Source organism: Athene cunicularia (assembly GCF_003259725.1).
Source record: "Athene cunicularia isolate RWA chromosome 9 unlocalized genomic scaffold, athCun1 chr9_part1, whole genome shotgun sequence".
NCBI classification, from domain to species: domain Eukaryota; kingdom Metazoa; phylum Chordata; class Aves; order Strigiformes; family Strigidae; genus Athene; species Athene cunicularia.
The window spans coordinates 10,356,474-10,374,229 of record NW_020799110.1 but is presented as its reverse complement, the minus strand read 5'-3'; the positions used below and the strand labels follow the sequence as shown (position 1 = coordinate 10,374,229).

The following is a 17,756-nucleotide window of genomic DNA, read 5'->3' as shown; positions in this document are numbered from 1 at the left end:
ATACACATGCACTTGCTTCAAAGCATCCATGTTCCTGTTGAACACAAAGTTCACAGAAATACCATGCTTTTACTGATGTCACTGACAGAGGGATCACAATTAAAGACTCCTCCCAACCTCTCATACAAAGGAAGACAGATTCCTATAGACCAGTAGTAGGCACCAGGTTTCAGGAAAAGACAACTCTGGTCCAGTGCTCTGGTACATTCCCATGCAATGAAAAATATCCATAAACAAGGCAACTTCCACAAAAAATAAGGGTCCTCCTTGGAGGCACTGGGTCTCCCAGGCTGGTACACTGTCACAGCACACCTTTCAAGCATCCTTACCAACAGTTTAACTTCTGAAGATAAAGGCAACTTGCTTATGCAGTTCCCTTTCTGCATTTCAGCCCCTTTCTGCAGGGAGCCTTGCTTGAGGATGTAGCTTCACTTGCACGCGTGCAAGGCTGGCACTGCCTCCATGTCTCCTCCTGGCCACCCAAGTGACAAGTTATGTAGAGGTGGAAACTCCTCTGTCCTCTGGGTTAAAAGCAGCCTCTTTGCTGAGATCAGTTCATCTGGTCCCACCACATGGCAGCATCTGGACCATTCACAGGATAGCAGTATGGAGAGAGGACAAGAATGGCAGCACATGTCCTACCCTAGCACGTGAGAAACTACATCCCAAGTTAATTTTCATGGAAGTCACACTCCACTACTCACAGTCGCTTGCCCCAAGAAGGTGCTGCTGTTTCTATCAGTAACACTTCAGGGAAACACAAAGAAACCATGTGCTGTGGGGTCCTCTGCACCATATGATGGGCAAGCATATGTTAGAACCTTAAGACCCAGATTTGCCTTTCTCATTCAATATGTTCCTTGTTTAAATTATCTAACCAAGTGCTTGAGGCCTTCCTTATCTTGCTAAATTAAGCCAGCCCTTGCCAGCTGCCAACAAGGGGAAGTGGGAACACACAAGGATACTGCAGGACCTCCTCCTCTAGCACAAGGCAGCATGCACATGCTTCCACCTCCCGGCCTGACTGTGCTTGGCACTGTCTCACTTCTCCCTGCTCCCTTCCATAATCTAGGAGGGATTTGCACCTGGTTTAGCTCAAGCCTGAATTAATTTGCAAGACAGTGAAGTCAAAGTGGTTTTCTCCATCAGAAGTCAGGGCTATAGGCAGACACAAAGTGAAGCTGTGCAGCAGATGATGTTTAGCATTGAAAATAGTTTTCCTCTGGGCTCACTCACTCCTTTATCTGGCAGAAAAACACAGCAAAGACTGTGCTGGTGTAGCAATCCCATACAACAGTCTCTTCAAACAAAAGTAGCTCTCTTCAGCAAGGAGCACATCATAGTTTACAGATCAAGGCAAAAAACCCACAAGTCTCAGGACCCACTGCTCTCGCTTATCCCTACCCAGTGCAGCAACATGGCAAAGTTCAGTGCCGGACTCACCCTCCCATCCCTTCAGAGCAGTGATATAATCTTGTTGTGTTTGTATAGCACCCACCACAAGTGCTATTATTCCCAACCAGACCCATCGGTGCTACCGAACGCAAACAAAACTAGGAATGTTTGAGACAATCAAACAGCAGATGCAGCAGAAATGAATTAATTTATATTTGAACAAAGGCAAAAGCCAATGGGAGGTTAAACACGACAAGCTTGAAGGGAGCTGATTTGAAGACAGAGCTGAAGGGAGAGATACCGAAGTGGTACATTTCACTGCATACTGTGGAACTGAAAAATGAGTCAAAGCCATCTGAGATTTAAACAGTTACAGCCAAGGAGTTTATCTTAATATCTAAGCTGTGACTCTTCAGGGCCAGCTTTATAATCCTCCTTAATACACACATCATGGAGACTTCTGCAGCATATAGGAACATACCATCAATCTGACTGAACACCTTTGTAGTTTTTATTATACAGTCGAGTGCTGAAGCTTTATTTGTGCAAAGGCTGCTTTTTATCTATAGGGACAGGCTGATAATGACAGCTGGATAAATGTTAACAGAACAAACTTTATTAGCAACTTGAACTATTAAAAAAGGGGTCTCCACAAATTATATCTGTAAATGAGTTCAGCCACCCTAAGAAGTGGTAACTCAGTATTATACAGCCACAATAGGGACAATGGAACTATCAGATAGGTTCTAGCTGTTCTTTTTATGGCATTGATTTTTTTTTTTTTTTTGGATACATTCAAAGCATTATTGCATCAGAAAACATATCATGCATCTTTATGTTTCCAGACAAAATCACCTGTATTTGTCATTTCTAGCTACATCTCAAAGGTGCACCAAATCTACAGTTTTATGGTTTTAGTTGCATGCTTTGCCTATATGCATGCTGAGATAATAAATATTAAATACAGGAAAGAACATAAGAGAACCAAACTGACATAAGGAATATTTTATGGCAGCTCTGTTATGTTCTGCCAGTTAAAGAGCTTGTCAAAAAATTGAGGTAACAACAGTGGCCACACCACTCAGCTGAGAATCGCTCAAAATTCACGGAAGTTTTCAGAAATTCAAGTACACAAACACCAGCTGCAACTTGTCAGAAATGCCAGAGAAATTAGGTTGGCTGCATTTTATTAGTCTATTAGCTGGCGTTCACACAGCTCCTTGTAAATCCTTTTTCTCACTCGGGGCATATCTTCCTGGGAGAACTGAAAAGGCTGGTCTAAGGCGAGGCACTTGCAGTACTGAGGAAAAGGAAAAGGCTTGATTGAAAAAAAAGCGCATTTACTACATGAACAATACAGGCCACTGATTTTTAAAAGCAGTACTCTTACCTGGAGCACAAAAACCCCACAGTCACTGTCATTTTTCTGTTGTGGAATGCACTAAAAGAAACAAGAGGAGACATGTTAGATCTTTACTTATCCTTCTCCTCTAAGTCCTGCTTCAAGTCCAAAAGGAAATGTGGCAAAACGATCAGGCATCTCATTCTCAGAGCTAGCTGCTCTGCAGCACTACGAACTGGAGTTGTAATTACTTATTCTGATCCTAACTTTTGCAAGGTGACACTCCACACCTTGTTAGAATAGAACACCTAATATTTAACAAAATATATAGTGTAGGACAGAAAACAAATTACAAATCTTTCTTTCAAGTTTATTTTCTTTTAGTGACATACACCAAACAGCTTCTCAATTAGTTTAAATAAATGTTTGTACAGCATTATCTGCTTTACACAGGACCAAACTGTATCAGCAAAGTCACACAGGCCTCGAGGAAGATTACTGTCAGCATCCACACTAATAGCAGTGGCTTTTGTCCCCCAGCCACACCAAGGGTCTCAAAGAACACGAAGAGCAGCACATTGTCAGGTGACAGAACTGAGCAAGGCAGTCCCAAATGATAACTTTCAACCTTCATTATTTCTTCAATCATGCTCAATTTTGATATGCAGAGCTAAAAAGTCACACTCACTGGTGCTGCTATGTCTCTGGCACTTGAAGAGGAAAAGTAATTATTTTTCCTCAGCTCCCAGATCTTCTACCTCACAGAATGCAGGAGGACAAACTCTGACTGCACAAGGTGTGCATGAGTGCAGAGAGAAATCATTTCACCATTGTATCAGCATCTAAAAATAAACCTGTGTGAGTAGGGAGCTGTTGGGAGTATGTCTAGTGTGCAATGACCTGTTTTATATCTTTGGAGCCATTATGGGATGGCTACACAAATCACATTCCCTCATTTACACTACACACAAGTTATTCCCTTTTATTGTTGCCAGACTTTGTTTACTTGTGATCAAATGCAATGTGCCACAAAGAGCCCTGGAGACCAAAGCCCTCTATCCATAGCAAATATAAAATATATTCAGTAGCCTGTTCCCTCTCTCACCAAATCCCATCCTTTTGGCATAATTCAGAACAGTCCTTGCAGGAGAAGTGAGGAAGCTGAGTCTCCAGCTCATTCAGTCCTTGACCTTGTGCCAACATAGGCACCAGCTACAGGTTTTGCTGCATGGGTATTTTAATCATCTGGAGATTAGGTTCAGATCACCAAGTCATTTGCAGAAGTATTAAAGACCTGGTGGGAGCTGAATGAGCAAGAGAGCTCTAATTCCCATGTGTAACCACCTGTGTTGTTCCTAGCACTCTCCATATGGTCAGCATAAAACAATTTACTACTTGTACAAATATATGGGTTTAGAAGCAGCCTCCTAAAATCTCCCAGAAAATCAGACTCCAGGGCTTGAAATGCTACCATTTACCTTTGTCACAGCAGTCTGCCAACCCTGAAGAAACTCGGGGCGATTCTTCTCTTTTGCTTCAGTCAGCAAATACTTTCGAATGTTCTTTAAAAAGGACAAGGAAAAAAGCAACAATATTATTCACCAGCTAAAGAATGGGAGAGAGACATCAACATCTTTGCTGGTATCCTTTCGATAATGAGGACAAATTTCAGGTGACAATTAAGCATTAGGAGCTGAGCTCAGATGCAGAGATAAAGAAGTGAGCTCTGGTGGGTACTGTGCCTTATACCATCAAGGCTCATTTTGGTCTATCAAGGGGAGCTTTAACACCCCTCAGCCCCACCGTACACTGGTATACTTAATACTAGACTAGCTGTGGCACTTGGGCACAGAGTCAGAGTGCTCTCAGACATGCGGAGACACACAGTGCAGTCTGGCATGTGTTCCCTCCTGGCTTACTTAGCTGACACCAAGGCCTTTACATTCCATATGATGGCATTTTTCTGCCTGAATCTCAATAGAAAACGCTCCGAGTTCTTCAGCTAATCAACAAAGCTCCAGGGAGAGTTCTAGTGACATACGGGAAAAAATAGTCTGACACAAGCAAAGAGAGGAAACAAGACAAATGAGCCTATGGTCTTGGGTTAAGTAAATCCTTCTACCTCTCTGTAAACAGGCGGGTGGTTTGTAGCACAATTTAAACACACTCCAGCACACTAACATTCACCTTAGCGGGTGGATCACAGGGGAGGCTTTGGGTATTGGCCCCCCCTTCCCCTTCAAAGGGCAGGAATAAAAGTGTCTCATGTTTGTGAGACATTTAAGTGCAAATGCCTTGCCTGGAGCATGGAAGAAGCCACACTGCAAGACTGCAAGAGGGACCCCTGGTTTATGCTGCAAGTACAAGACCTGGAGAGCACAAGGTCTCCTGCTCCCAGAACAAACATTAGCTTCATCCTCAGCAAATGCCAGCAGGAAACTAGTATCTTCATTCAGAAGTCCTAGCTGGGAACTCTCCTGGGTACAATAATTACTACTCTTCTGTAAGCCAAGAGCTACACACAGTTAAAAGTAGAGGGCTGCTGCATCAAGCAAGCAATTAAGTTGACAAAATTAGCTTTTGTAAGAGGGTCATTACAATTTGCTAGTCCCAGCAAAAATTTTCTGGCTGCTTTTTACCAGGAAGACTGATAATTTAACTCCAGCATTCAGGTTGCAGCTTCGAAAGGTTGCGGGGTTATAATCAGAGATACACACCCCATAACAATGCAGACAGAGGAAAAAGGCAACACGCTGTTAATAGCACAGTAACACGTAAACCCCACTGGGCAGCACTACAGCATCTTCAGTCCTGTTCTCTCACCCAGGCAACTTCCCGCAGAAAGGACCACAATTTATCATTTCCTAAACACAAGTCCCTTAACAGTTGAAAGAATCGCCTTTACTCTCCTTCTGGCTAGTCTGCTCCCCTATGGCACTTGGCTTTGAGCCCCTGCTTTTTGTGGGAGTGACAAGACAGAGCCACAAAAGGTGTGCCGATTACATGGTCAGGCTAATTAGGCAATGGGCAATCTGACCTCAACTCCCAGCTCTGCCGTGATCCTCCAGATCTGTGCTTCAGACTCCTCAGCAGGACAAGCTCATTTTCATTTCATACACGGCAGGACAACAACAGACATACTGCATTTAAAGTTTAAGGCTGAACAGAAAAAGGGGGGTTTGTTTGTTTAAGAAAACAGTTCAAATTTTGCAGACAGAGCTGTCACTCTTACCTCTACACAAAACTTAAAATGAATGCCTTGGGAATCATAAAACGAAATAATTCGACTGGGGATGTTCACAGTAATGAGGGACCAGTGGACTTCCAGGTGAATAGGAATTAACAAGAGAGTCTTTTTGAACAAGTCCACCTGGCAAGAAGAACAACATATATTAGAGACAATTCCAAAGGTAGAATACAGCAAAGCAAGAAATTAATCATATCTAAGTCTCCTTTCCACCACCCCATAACTCAATCTTCTGCCCCTCCACTCTTTCACCACACTCCTCGTGTTTACCTTATAAACAACTTATTAGCAGGCACAAAGATACAGCTACAGCCCAGAAAGCAGCTAAGGAGCATTACACAGTACCAGTTAGTCACCACTTTATTCGTGGTAAAATCCTGCTCCCATTGTACTTTAACATCTGGTATTTCTTCAGTAATGATAATACAATTGAACCTCAATTTGGGTTAGCTACGTATCTTCAGTAACAACACTCCTGCAGTGTGAGCACCGCCAATCTCTATCAGAGCTGCATCGTGGATAGGTGACAGATGAAGCAGTTGTGATTACAAACACCCCACAAAATCAGCAAGCTGGTGCAGTCTGACTCCCTCTGCCGTAACACAGGCTCCACGACTTGTCAGAGGAAGGCAGAAGGAGTGCATGATGCTTTGGTGAGCAGAGGAAAGGAGGGGGCGAAGGCTGAGCAGATTCATCCTTTCTTGAACTTAACTTTGTAGCAGATGTACTGTGGTCGCAGGCAAGCAAACAAGGGAGAAGGTCTTAAAGTACAGAACAAGTAGATCAGATACAACACCCCCGGTGTCTGTGTGGCAGATGAGCCCTTATACTTTTGGAAGCCAGCCAAGACAGGGCCTTTCATGATCTTCCTTCTCCCAGTTCCTCTTGAAACGGGTGTCTAATTGCTGGGTTTTGGTGGTACGGTCCAGAAAATAAGCAAAAATAGAATACTGAACTAAATGAACTCATCCTGTGGGAAGATTTCTATGCAGCCTTTTTTTTTTTTTTTTTTTTAAGTACTGTGCAATTTGAACAGTACATAATTGCTGCACTGCTGGCAAAGGCAGGTCGTTTGTAGGAAAGAAAAGTGTATTTTTTGAGTAACAGTGGGAAGCTGAAGACACAAAAAGGTCTGAGCATTCACAGCAGTTATCAGCTGAGCCTTGCTCACAACAGTACTTTGATTGTCACAAGCCCTGACGATCCCTGCTCCCACCTGCAGAAACTGCTTCCTGACCAGATTACAGCACACTCGCTACACAACAATCCATCATTCTTGGAGAGAAGCAAAGAGATGTCAGCCAGCAGCAAGCTGAGCCCACAAAGGAAAACTGGAATAAGATAAATGAACTACACCTTCTGTGATGTCCAGCAATAAGAGAGCCACGCTAAACGCAAGGGTCCTCACGTGACCCTAGTTGGGGGATTGCTGCAGGTGTGCCAGCCCGGAGCAGAAGAGTGGAAAGAGGCAGCCAAAAGCTGGAAGGCTCTTTAATTAAGACCTGACATACAGAAAGAACAGTGGCAACCTAGATTTGCTTCACCGAGATAGTGCAGAGTCAGCTAGCTGATATGACAGTGGATCTGACCGGTGGCCAAGAGGGACAGACACAAACAGGAGCTTTGAAATCACCACAGCTAGACACACAAGAGCATGTGCTTCTAGGCTCTGGCCTCCTATGTCCCAGGAGAGCACATTTATAAAGCCAGGTACAATACTCTGGTGTGTTTAAAAAGCAAAAACAAGCTCCCCTTTAATGGCATGTTGCAGGATGAAGCAGTCTACTGAGTCCTTCCAATAGAAAATGCTTGGTTCTCATGCTTTAGAGATTCTTCAGAAATTTAAGTGTAAATGTCTAAACTATGCTGCTCTCATTTGGTGCCTCAGCAGCAACAGAGGAATAGAGCTTCTGCTTTCAGAATCTACCTCCACTTTGGGGGTTTTTAGAAAACTTGGGTTGCTGAAGAAAAAGAATTTTTTTTTTTTTTTTAAAAAATATGGGAATATTAAGCACCAATATTCAGTCTCTCTTTAAAGAGATTTTAATAAATTATATGAATAGATTTTATATTTGGATAATGAGTTCAACTCTAGCATTTCACAGATGTGTGCTATTGAAGTGCTTCTGCAGAAAGATCATACATTCAAACATGGTCCTTGATTAGTCTTGCCTCATCTCCCACATTAGAAAGGACAAATGTTCACAGAAAAAAAAAAATAGCACTGGTCTTTGTATTAGCTACCTCAGAAAATCTCACAGCCTATGATCTGGTATGGACTCTGGAAAGCAAAGTAAATTCTGTTCTTGTCATGCAAACAACAGTTTGGTTTATTAACTATGGGTCTCTAATTTCTGCTTTCTAGTACCTGTACGTGTTACTCAGGAGTAACAATTTGATTTTATCAAACAATGCCACTATGAGATAAAAGCAAAAAGCAGAATTAAGTCTGCTCTCCTGCAGATTAGCGTACCTGGCACCGTCAGGAGCAGTAAGAGACGTTTCTTGCGGATAAATTAACAGCTTGGATGAACATACACAAAGAGATAACCTACCACTGAGAATGAAGCCATTCAAAGTACATTTTCAAAACATAACCACACTAACTTAAATAGTGCCACCCTACTATTTTTATTGACCTCTCCTCACTTTGTAGCGCTCCTTTGCAGAGAACACCATGTCACCCAGTTTCAAGTTAGTGATTCAACCCAGCCCAAAAGAATGAGAGCACTGATGACATGGAGTTAAAGGATACCTTTTTAGTCCATCGCTTTACCCCATTATATCCTTTGGTTACGAGCTGTCTATGAAAAAAGCTGTTAAAGAAATGAACCTAAAAAAAAGAGAGAGAGGAGGAATGAGCACAGAAATTTTCATGCACAGTCATTCCCATTCCCCCAGGATAATTTACACAAAACAACTTGTAATGAGGCAATATTTAATGCAGGTTTAGAAACAGAACCCCAGTAGGGACAAACATAAGCTTTGCCTAAACTATTGCTGTTCTTCAGCAAGCAAATAAAACAAGCCTTATTTCCCTATATGATGTGAGCCACTGCAGCATTTATATTTATGCTTTTGTATCGCCAAGCATATCATGTTTAAATTTTGTTGAGGATGGACTTGGGAGAAAAACATCAGGATAAGGAGTTACAGTTTTTGCTGTTCTTTACAGGAATTAAGGAAGAGAACGCTGGACTGGCAAAGTGAGGGTGGTGGTGACGGGAGTAACTTCTGCTTTTAGTTGCTGGAAGCTCCGAGGCTCAAAAAAAAAATTCCATCAGAACAGTTATGAAATTTAATCCAACAACACGGTCATTTGTATTCAACTACTATGACCAGCTCCAGACAAAAAACAATATTCTGCCATTTAAAAGCATTTTTAAGTTATACACATCCATTTTGTAAGTAAAAACCTACATTTATGGCAAAAAATGCAGGTTTATGTTAAAAAATTATTTAGCTCCAGGTTAACACTATTATTCCCCATGCTTAGCTTCTTGCAATTACAGGAACAGATTAATACAAATGGAAATCTGCAACATCTGTTTTTAATAATTCTGCTAGTGTAAAGGTGGTAGAAGGCTTGAGTTATTACTTAACAAAAAAAGTTAGAAAATTCAGCATCTGAAAACACAGTCTAACACCCATTAGCTATGCCAACAGACTTCAAAACCACATTCTGAGGTACCAGCACAAAATCTCCCATGAGGATTTCAATTATGCACTGTGAAGAAAAAGCAGACACAAGCAAACAGATACAATCTCCAATACCACAACCTTAGCATACACTCAGGAAGTACAGAGAATACTAATGAAGAATAACCACCACCACCAATCAAAGCAACAACACTCTTTCTTCTGAGCTTGAAGATTTTAAGAGTTACATTCTGCAGAGCTAATCTAAAAATGGCTTTGTTTGGTTCTTCCTTTGTGGTCTCACCTGAAAATTGTTTAGCTCTACTAGCAAACAGATGGCTTTTTATAATTGCCACTGCTGCAAATTTAGTCACAGAAGGGGGGGATTGTTTTCCCTTTTTTTTTTTTCCCTCCTTCCTTTTTTCAACTGCCACCAACAGTTAGACACTGCAGTTGGAAAGCAGTAAGCATTCTGTTGAGGATGCACAAACCAAAGAGTCCTGCAGAGTCAATACTGCATGTAACCAAGCAGCTCTGCATCAATTCACATTCACCAGGCAGGCAGCTGACACAGTTTGAGCTGTTACGGGCCCCCACAGCTGCGAGGTGGGCGGGCGGGTGAGTGCAAGCAGCACATGTGCGTGGTTCAGATGCTACCATTCATGGTTTGCCATCCCAGCAGAAATCCATCTTCATCAGAAAATTCAGCTGAAACACCAGACTGGTGAGCAAGGGCATGGATAAAGCACTTTAGACACAGATAAACCAGAAACCTCTAGGGGAGAAAGAGAGAGTGGGATGGGCAAAACCAGGGCACCTATCTTCTACAGGTACATCAGTAACATCAGGTTACCAGAGAGCACCTGCAGAGCTAATCCAGTTAAGTTCCTGAAACAAGAGCCACAGCACTGAAAACTGTATTTTAGCACAGGAAAGGAAGAAAATTTGAGCTGCAGATAGCAACAAATTATAATGGAACCACTCAGAACATCATTGAGCTAAATCTTGATTCTGTGTCTGAAATATTCAATGTGTCACCCTTCCCTCTCAATCTCTCATTAGGTACATTTGCATAATAACAAAAACCCTCACCTTTTCAGGGACTGCATCCATTACGAGTTCACCGTACATGTTAATTATCTGTAAGAGTTAGTAAATGTTTGAATACGTACAGAATAATTTTGTAAAACCCAAATTCACAAGTTCCCATAAAACACTGGACCCTTCACACTTAGAACAGCAATAAGGAGGTGACCGATTATATAACATTTTGCTGTAGTCTAAAGGACAAGCACTCTGGAACTAATAGTGATCGGCCCAGAGAGAGACTGTAACTGGCTGCTTGAAGTCCGCCTCAATCCGAAACGCAGTTTAATTCAATTTAAGTCTACTAGTGCATGCCCTGGGCACTTCAGCCTTATTGGCTTTTTGGCTGTGGGCCACAGTCTGCTGCTTCACTCTGCTGTTCTTGTAATCTGCCCAAGCTTTGGGACAGGGAAGACACTAAAACCAATATGGGTAGCCACTATTTTTTCAAATTAGTGCAACATAATTTTTTCAAAAGGAACAGTTCAGTTGTGACACCTCCCGTCTTCCAGACTTGTAACCACTATTATTGCACCTGCCATTGCAAAAGGTGCTCACCACTTTCTTTTACTTCTCAAGTGTAAGTTAGGATAGTCGACCTATAACATAGCAAAAGGTGCATAACTAATATCCTAATATAAATGGGCTAAAAAGGGGTAAGGAAGCACATAAACACCAAGCATCTCTGACCTGATCATTCAGCCAGTTCTGGCCTTCCAGTGTAGCTAAATCATCCATATCTAGCATGTGCTTATTATAGAAGACCCGGAAATTGCAAGTGGAGGTTTTTGGATGTTTTTCCCGATACTTCATGATTTCCCTGGTGATAAAAGGTTTTCTAAAACAGGATTGAAAAGGTAGAAAAAAAGGTAAGTCAAGGTCATATCAAATTAACTTCTGTTCTGCTAGGTGTTAGATGTGGAGTGTGCAGTAACAATACAAGCAATTTGTCCTTTACAAAGTCTAGAATTTGATACTGCTACACACCTATGGGAGAAATCTTCATTAAAGACTTCTTTTAATCTTCCCATGACATCTTTTTCACAGAGTGGTACTAAACTGCCATATTTCTTCATAACTTCATCTAGGAATCCTTTAAATATACCAGAAAAATGAAAGTGCAAACACATAAAAAAAAAAACCTTCTGAGTTCACTAGTCCAATAAAGCAGTCATTTCTTCCAAGTACAAGCAGCAATCATTCTGCACCCAAACAACACACAGCACCACACATGGCAAGTATATATTTAAGTAAACTAAGCTCAAATTGGCAACATTAAGTAAAAGCGGGGGTAGAGGAAGGAGGACAAAAATAAAAAAGCAGGAATCTGATCACTCAGCTTTACAGGAAAAAATCAGACCCCATTCTTGCCATATATACACATATCTACATCAAACTAATTATACCAGTGCTATGAGGAGACTCCCTCCCACTGCCTATTTCAATTAGCATCTTAAACAACTTTACTGCAACATGAAAAGCCATCGGTTTCTGCAACAGTTTTCATTGAAAACCCAGCACCTTGTCCTTACTGCATGCAGAATTACTCTCCTCAAATGTAAGCAGCCTTGGTTGGCAGAGTGTTTGCAGTCTGTCCAGTTCCTCTGCTGCCACCACAGGGAATGGAAAAGACACCAGACAGATTCCCAGCAAGTTTAACCCATTTACTCTTGTATCCTAGGGATGGCATTTAAGGTGACATGGACAGCCATGTCAGCCTGCTATTGCCTGGAAAAGCACTGGGCAACCGTAACAGCAGAAACAAAATATATTAACTAGGAAAAAATGAAGAGATAAATTCTGGAGAAATTAAAAAACCTAGGAAATAGATTTTTTTTTTTTCCTTAGACACAAGACTGGAAGACTGGAGACATAAATCCCACCCAAGGCATCCAAAACCACTTTGAGAATGAAGGAGAAAGGAAAACAGGATTTAAACACTTGCTAGTGAATAACAGAAAAAAGACCAATTTATCAAGCTTTCTGAAAATGAATTTTCAAATACAGCAGAAAACCTGTTCTGTATACAGAAAGGTGGATCTGAGATCCAGGGAAACTGCACTGACCCTAACTCCAGGACTCTTCCCAGGCTGGGGTGTGATGGCAGAGCGCATCACTGGACAGTGCAGTGTATATTCAGCTCTCTGCTTACTAAGGCTTTGATAGTATTTGCTAGAAACTTTCAAAGATCAGGACAGGAAGAAGCAAGATGAGAGAAACATCCGACAGAAAAAAAGTGCCAGAAGAACAGCAGTAACAAAAGAATAAAGCCAGGAGCGACTAAGAACAAAACACAAAGAGCTGAGAAAAGCAGTGAAGATATAGGAAGAAGTACACCTGCATGTGTGACAGAGGAATGGAAGACTGAAGAGTGAGGTCAGACAACAAGGAATCATCTTCAGGGGAAGACTGCAACTCTGCCACATACTTGCCTAACAACTTTCAGCCCTTACATCTTAGTAGACTGTGACAGGGAGGCTATTTCTCACTCTGGCTAGAAGTCTGGATAGACAACACACGGGGCTTATAAGCATACCTTATTCTCTTTTAATGTATAAAATTCTTCAAAGCTTTTTATTCATACCCACAAAGGAAGGATTGTTCTTACATTTAAAACTGACAGCAGCAGAGCTCCAGGAGACCTCTAGCTAGACTCTGACCTGACTTGGGCTGGTGTAACTGATTAGCTCGAGGAAAATACAAAGTTCAGACCTGGTGCAGGATCAGACACCCATCACAAACAGGATTTACCATGGAGCTCTGTTTGATACCTAATAAGACATCAGAATATACTAAATATTGCAGCCCATTAACATCTGAGTTCAGCTGCTGCAGAGAAATTCAAAACCCAAGAGCATCCCTAACACTTACAACTCCTTCATGCATCTACACTAGAAACTCTTGTCGGGTTAGCAGTATCTTTTAGGGTGCAGTTAATTATTAACAACCCTCCTAAACAGACAAGAACTCCTGTCCATAGTAATACCAAAATTAAAATTATTTTTTACAGCTTTTCATCTGAGCAAATTCAGAAGTGCTATACTAGCAGTATGAATGAATATATAGTGTCGAATTGGCTTTAATCCTCAAAGAGGAACCCTCAGCTCTGAAGAAAATGGAAACTGGTCTCACCCACTGCCATGCAGAAGCTAGGTAAGGATTCTCTTAAAATTGTCAAGCATGGGAAAGTTTAGTGCCTTTGCTGTCTATCTTTTTAATTTTTTATTTTTTTTTTAAGTTTTATAGTTTAAGTTATTCAGGCCTCCCATGAACATGACTGCCTACCAGACCACAAAACTTTAACCTTTGCCCCCCTGATACAGTCTTGGTTCTTGACTGTTACAGAAGGATTACATCCCTTTTTCTGTTGGAAAAACTTTAAAACCCCATTGCAGAAATGGTCTGTTCACTGTAGTGCCACAGTTCCTCTCCATTTCCCACACAGCACCTGGTCCTTGTTGGAGCATGTAAAGCCAGTCAGAGAAATACATCCCACACAAAGCTGCAGTTATGCATGGGAAAGCTAAATCATCTTCTGAGGTTCAGCGTTTGCTTCTTCACATTTTGCTTTAGAGAATCAATTGCAAAACTGAAGGACAAAAAGGTGGGCATAAAAATCAGGGCATGTGAAACTTCAAACAATCTCTTTAACAGTAGTTGAGACCAGCTTCAGGTTTACGGGAATCTGAAGCCAATTTTTCCAAGGCAAGACTTCAATTATCAGAATGCCATTGAACTTGAACATTGTATTAATGGTACTAGGTGACACAACGTGTTAGCTTACTGCTCCTTACTATGTGTATAGTATGCTGCTATACATAAGACACCAATTACTATTTTTACCATGTTCCTCTTTAGAGAGGCTATCAAATACTGCATGCTCAGCACTGAGTAAAAAAATCCCAAAGCCTTTTTGCTGAACCTTTGCTAAGACTAGCCTTGCCTTTTAAAAAAAATATTGTCTGATAAGATTCATTAAGCTTACTTTATGAACAACCATAGAGAAAATTAAGTGACAATGAACAATATTTGGCTTTCAAAACCTGAGATTCATTAAGTGATTTTAGTTTCAGTCTAAGACAGAGCAAGAGAAGAGAGAATAAGACTGGAAGGAATTATTAGAACACTAAGGACTTTCAAAAACCAAGTTAAGAATAATTGTCAACCATTAAAAAAATTGGAAATTTTAGCCCCATATCATCTTCTGAAACCACATGATAAAAGACATTTGAAATGTCTTTCAACATTTTCCATAGATTCCAATTAAATTACATTGTATGCTCTAAAACAAAAGAAGCAGAGGCACCATTCAACTATCCCTCAAAATAGCTTGTCAGATAAGCATTGATTTGTCCTTCCTTCATGCAGCTCTCCTCTTTGCAGCCTCATTTCATTAAGTGTTATGCTAAGCACCCTTTACAATTCACAGTAAGAAACCATTTTAATAAAGGAATTAATGCAACATGTAAACTCCACGATACATCCAGCAGTTTTCAGGAACTCCTGGAAGCCCTAAGATATGTAAAAGGTATACCACAAAGCCACGTTGCCAACTGCTCATCAGCCACCCGGGAAGGTTTCTGATTGCTCCTTTTGCTTCCCTTACGAGTTCCTGATTTTAGTCCTGTGCTTTCTGGCGAAGGCTCCTCAAGAGGACTTTTACAGTAAGGGTGATCTAGTAACTTTGCACTAAAAATGTCCAGGTTTAAGGAGCCCTCTACTTCCATTTGGCTAGAGCTGTCCTCGTTTTGCGTCAGCTCCATGCATAAAGGTCCATTTGCAAAATTATCACTGACATCAGAATCCTGCAAGGAGGATTGCAACAGTATCATTCCATCTACACCCATAACCTCATTAGATTCTGCATCATCTTGACCTGAAACAGCAATTTCTTTTCCTATCACGGAGACGAAAATGTCAGAGCAATGATCCTCTGTCAGAGCCCCGTTGGTCTCCACCTGGTGCAAGGTCTCTGCCTCTGGAGAAGCTCTAGCATGCAGTTCTGGCGGGACAGCATCCGCATGGCCATCCTGCCCGCCGGATCCTGGCTCCTCAGAACACAGCTCAGCACGCGGGAATGCATCCTGCGTACGGCAGATCTCGGCCACACAGATTTTGTTCTCCTCACCTAAAGACTTGGGTGTATTATTGTTCATATCTGATAAGTTGTACCGGTTCCAAAGACAGTTACTTTTAGATTTCCAGTAGGAAAGCCAATTAAACAATCCACTTTCAAAATCCTGTTGGAGTGTCTCTTGATGGTCCCTCGTAATTTTCTCCACCCACCTTGGCTTGATTTTTCTCAATTTGAAGGTTTTGCCTCTTGCTTGAAGTTCTGGGGATTTTATAATTCTATACCGAAACCTAACCATAGAAAGTTTCTTATGCATCATAAATAAAGATCTCTTTTTTACAGTATGATGATTAAATTTGGACCTCTTTATAGTTGTCAAGGGGCCACAAGTTCCATTCCACTCCCTTTGCAACAGCATTTCCTTTTATAGTTGTTTAAAACTACTAGGACTGTGTTGCCCTCACCATTATTGCTCTTTTCCCCACTATGCACAAAACCACCTTTTTTTACAGGTAAGGCAGCACTGTCCAGCATACCACATGAGACATAATGGATATTGCCAGAGATGCTATTAAGAACAGCTACAGTTCCAAATTCTTCATTCAAGGGATCTTCACTCTGAAAGGATTCATTGTTGAGTTTTCTTACTGCTTCTCCAGATGGGCTTTCAGCTTTGTGATAGGGACAGGATCTTTTTGCTCTCAGTAGTTTTGTAAGGAAAGCTGTACGGTTCAGCAGTAGGTTTCTGATCGGTTTCTGCCTTCAGAGGCACATCGGGAGCCCACCTGCTTTGGAGCTCAAGTGTCTTCCTTCTGTACTGCAGTCTTCTATACAGTTTATTGTGATTTAAGCTCACAATTAGCAGAGAACTCTGTCTTTTCTTCTTAGCTAGGAAAAACTGTTTTTGCAAGCAGTATATCCCAAGCTCCCCACATCCAGTGGTCCATCTTCTAGACTGGGCCAGCAACTGACTTCTTTTCCAAAGCAAATGTCTTCTATGGTTTTTCATTTTTCTGCTGCATTATGATCTTGAAAAACAGCTGAAAGAATAAGGGAAATGAATTCAGAGTTATCTGGACTGTAACATAATAGCAAAACACTAATGCACATTCCTCAGGCAACATGCCTATATAAAATTCCACCCATCCTCCAAACACAATCCCACATTCCCTAGGACATTCTCACTTGCACCAAAAGGAAAAAGTAGCAATAGTTGCAATGGCTCGGTGCGTAAACACGCTCTTCTCATTTACCTTCCCTTGAGGTAAAACAATAAACAGGTAATCCCCTCCCAGCACACGCTCCCTATATGTAATTTCTGACTCTCTAGCCTAAGGTTAAATCTCTCTCAATACCCATGTTGTAGAGCAAGTACAGATAACTAGGTCGCCTCAAAAGGCTTTTGAAAAACAAAACTTTGAAGTCCAAGTTAGTCAACAAGTGCGTGCAGGTACCTGATGCCATCAGCACTGTACAAAGCAAATGCTTTTTCTTGTGCAATAAATGGTAGCAGGCACTCTGAAGACACTTCACACGTTCACACAAATTTTTTCCTTAAAGGAACAGCAACGCACATGCTGCCACAATAATTTCGGTTCTCTGACTAGATAAAGAATGACACAGCTTACTCTGTGAGGTGGTTCCTCTATATTTACAGTAACAGCTCACTCCTTATGACAACACCACCATCAGCTTCTATAATCAGTGTTTATCTTTGCATTAACAAAGCAATATCAATGCAGGACACCAGATAATCACCTTAAAAATCCCTTTCCCTACTAAAAACCTGCATCTCAAAGCGTGCAATAAGGATATATCTGATACTACACAAGAGTGTATAGCCTCCATAGTAATAGCTGTTCATCTTCACTAAATAACTAAAAATAGTAATTCAAAGGTATAAAAATCCAGAAACACAAGGAGAAGGCATCAGCTGCAGATACAACATAGGATGGTTCATGTAAATTGTCCCA

General features: G+C 41.3%; 1 protein-coding gene across 1 annotated transcript; it reads right to left on the bottom strand.

The window, feature by feature from the left end:
* Positions 1-1,584: 1,584 nt before the first annotated feature.
* Positions 1,585-16,823, bottom strand: SENP5 (SUMO specific peptidase 5). The gene is made up of 9 exons (XM_026854740.1): positions 15,244-16,823; positions 11,697-11,802; positions 11,400-11,547; positions 10,716-10,763; positions 8,740-8,817; positions 5,970-6,107; positions 4,216-4,299; positions 2,786-2,836; positions 1,585-2,695 (listed from the first exon to the last, which is right to left on the bottom strand). Exons 1-9 carry the CDS (start codon positions 16,199-16,201, stop codon positions 2,585-2,587), a joined length of 1,722 nt encoding a protein of 573 aa, XP_026710541.1. The 5' UTR covers positions 16,202-16,823; the 3' UTR covers positions 1,585-2,584.
* Between the last annotated feature and the right edge of the window lie 933 nt (positions 16,824-17,756).

Excerpts from the sequence above, each read along its gene's own strand:
- SENP5 (XM_026854740.1), bottom strand. The coding sequence starts at position 16,201 with ATGCTGTTGCAAAGGGAGTGGAATGGAACTTGTGGCCCCTTGACAACT. Across the intron at positions 11,803-15,243 it reads GTTGGCAACGTGGCTTTGTG|GATTCCTAGATGAAGTTATG; the intron begins GTATACCTTTTA and ends GTATATTTAAAG. Across the intron at positions 10,764-11,399 it reads AGAACTGGCTGAATGATCAG|ATAATTAACATGTACGGTGA; the intron begins GTCAGAGATGCT and ends TAACTCTTACAG.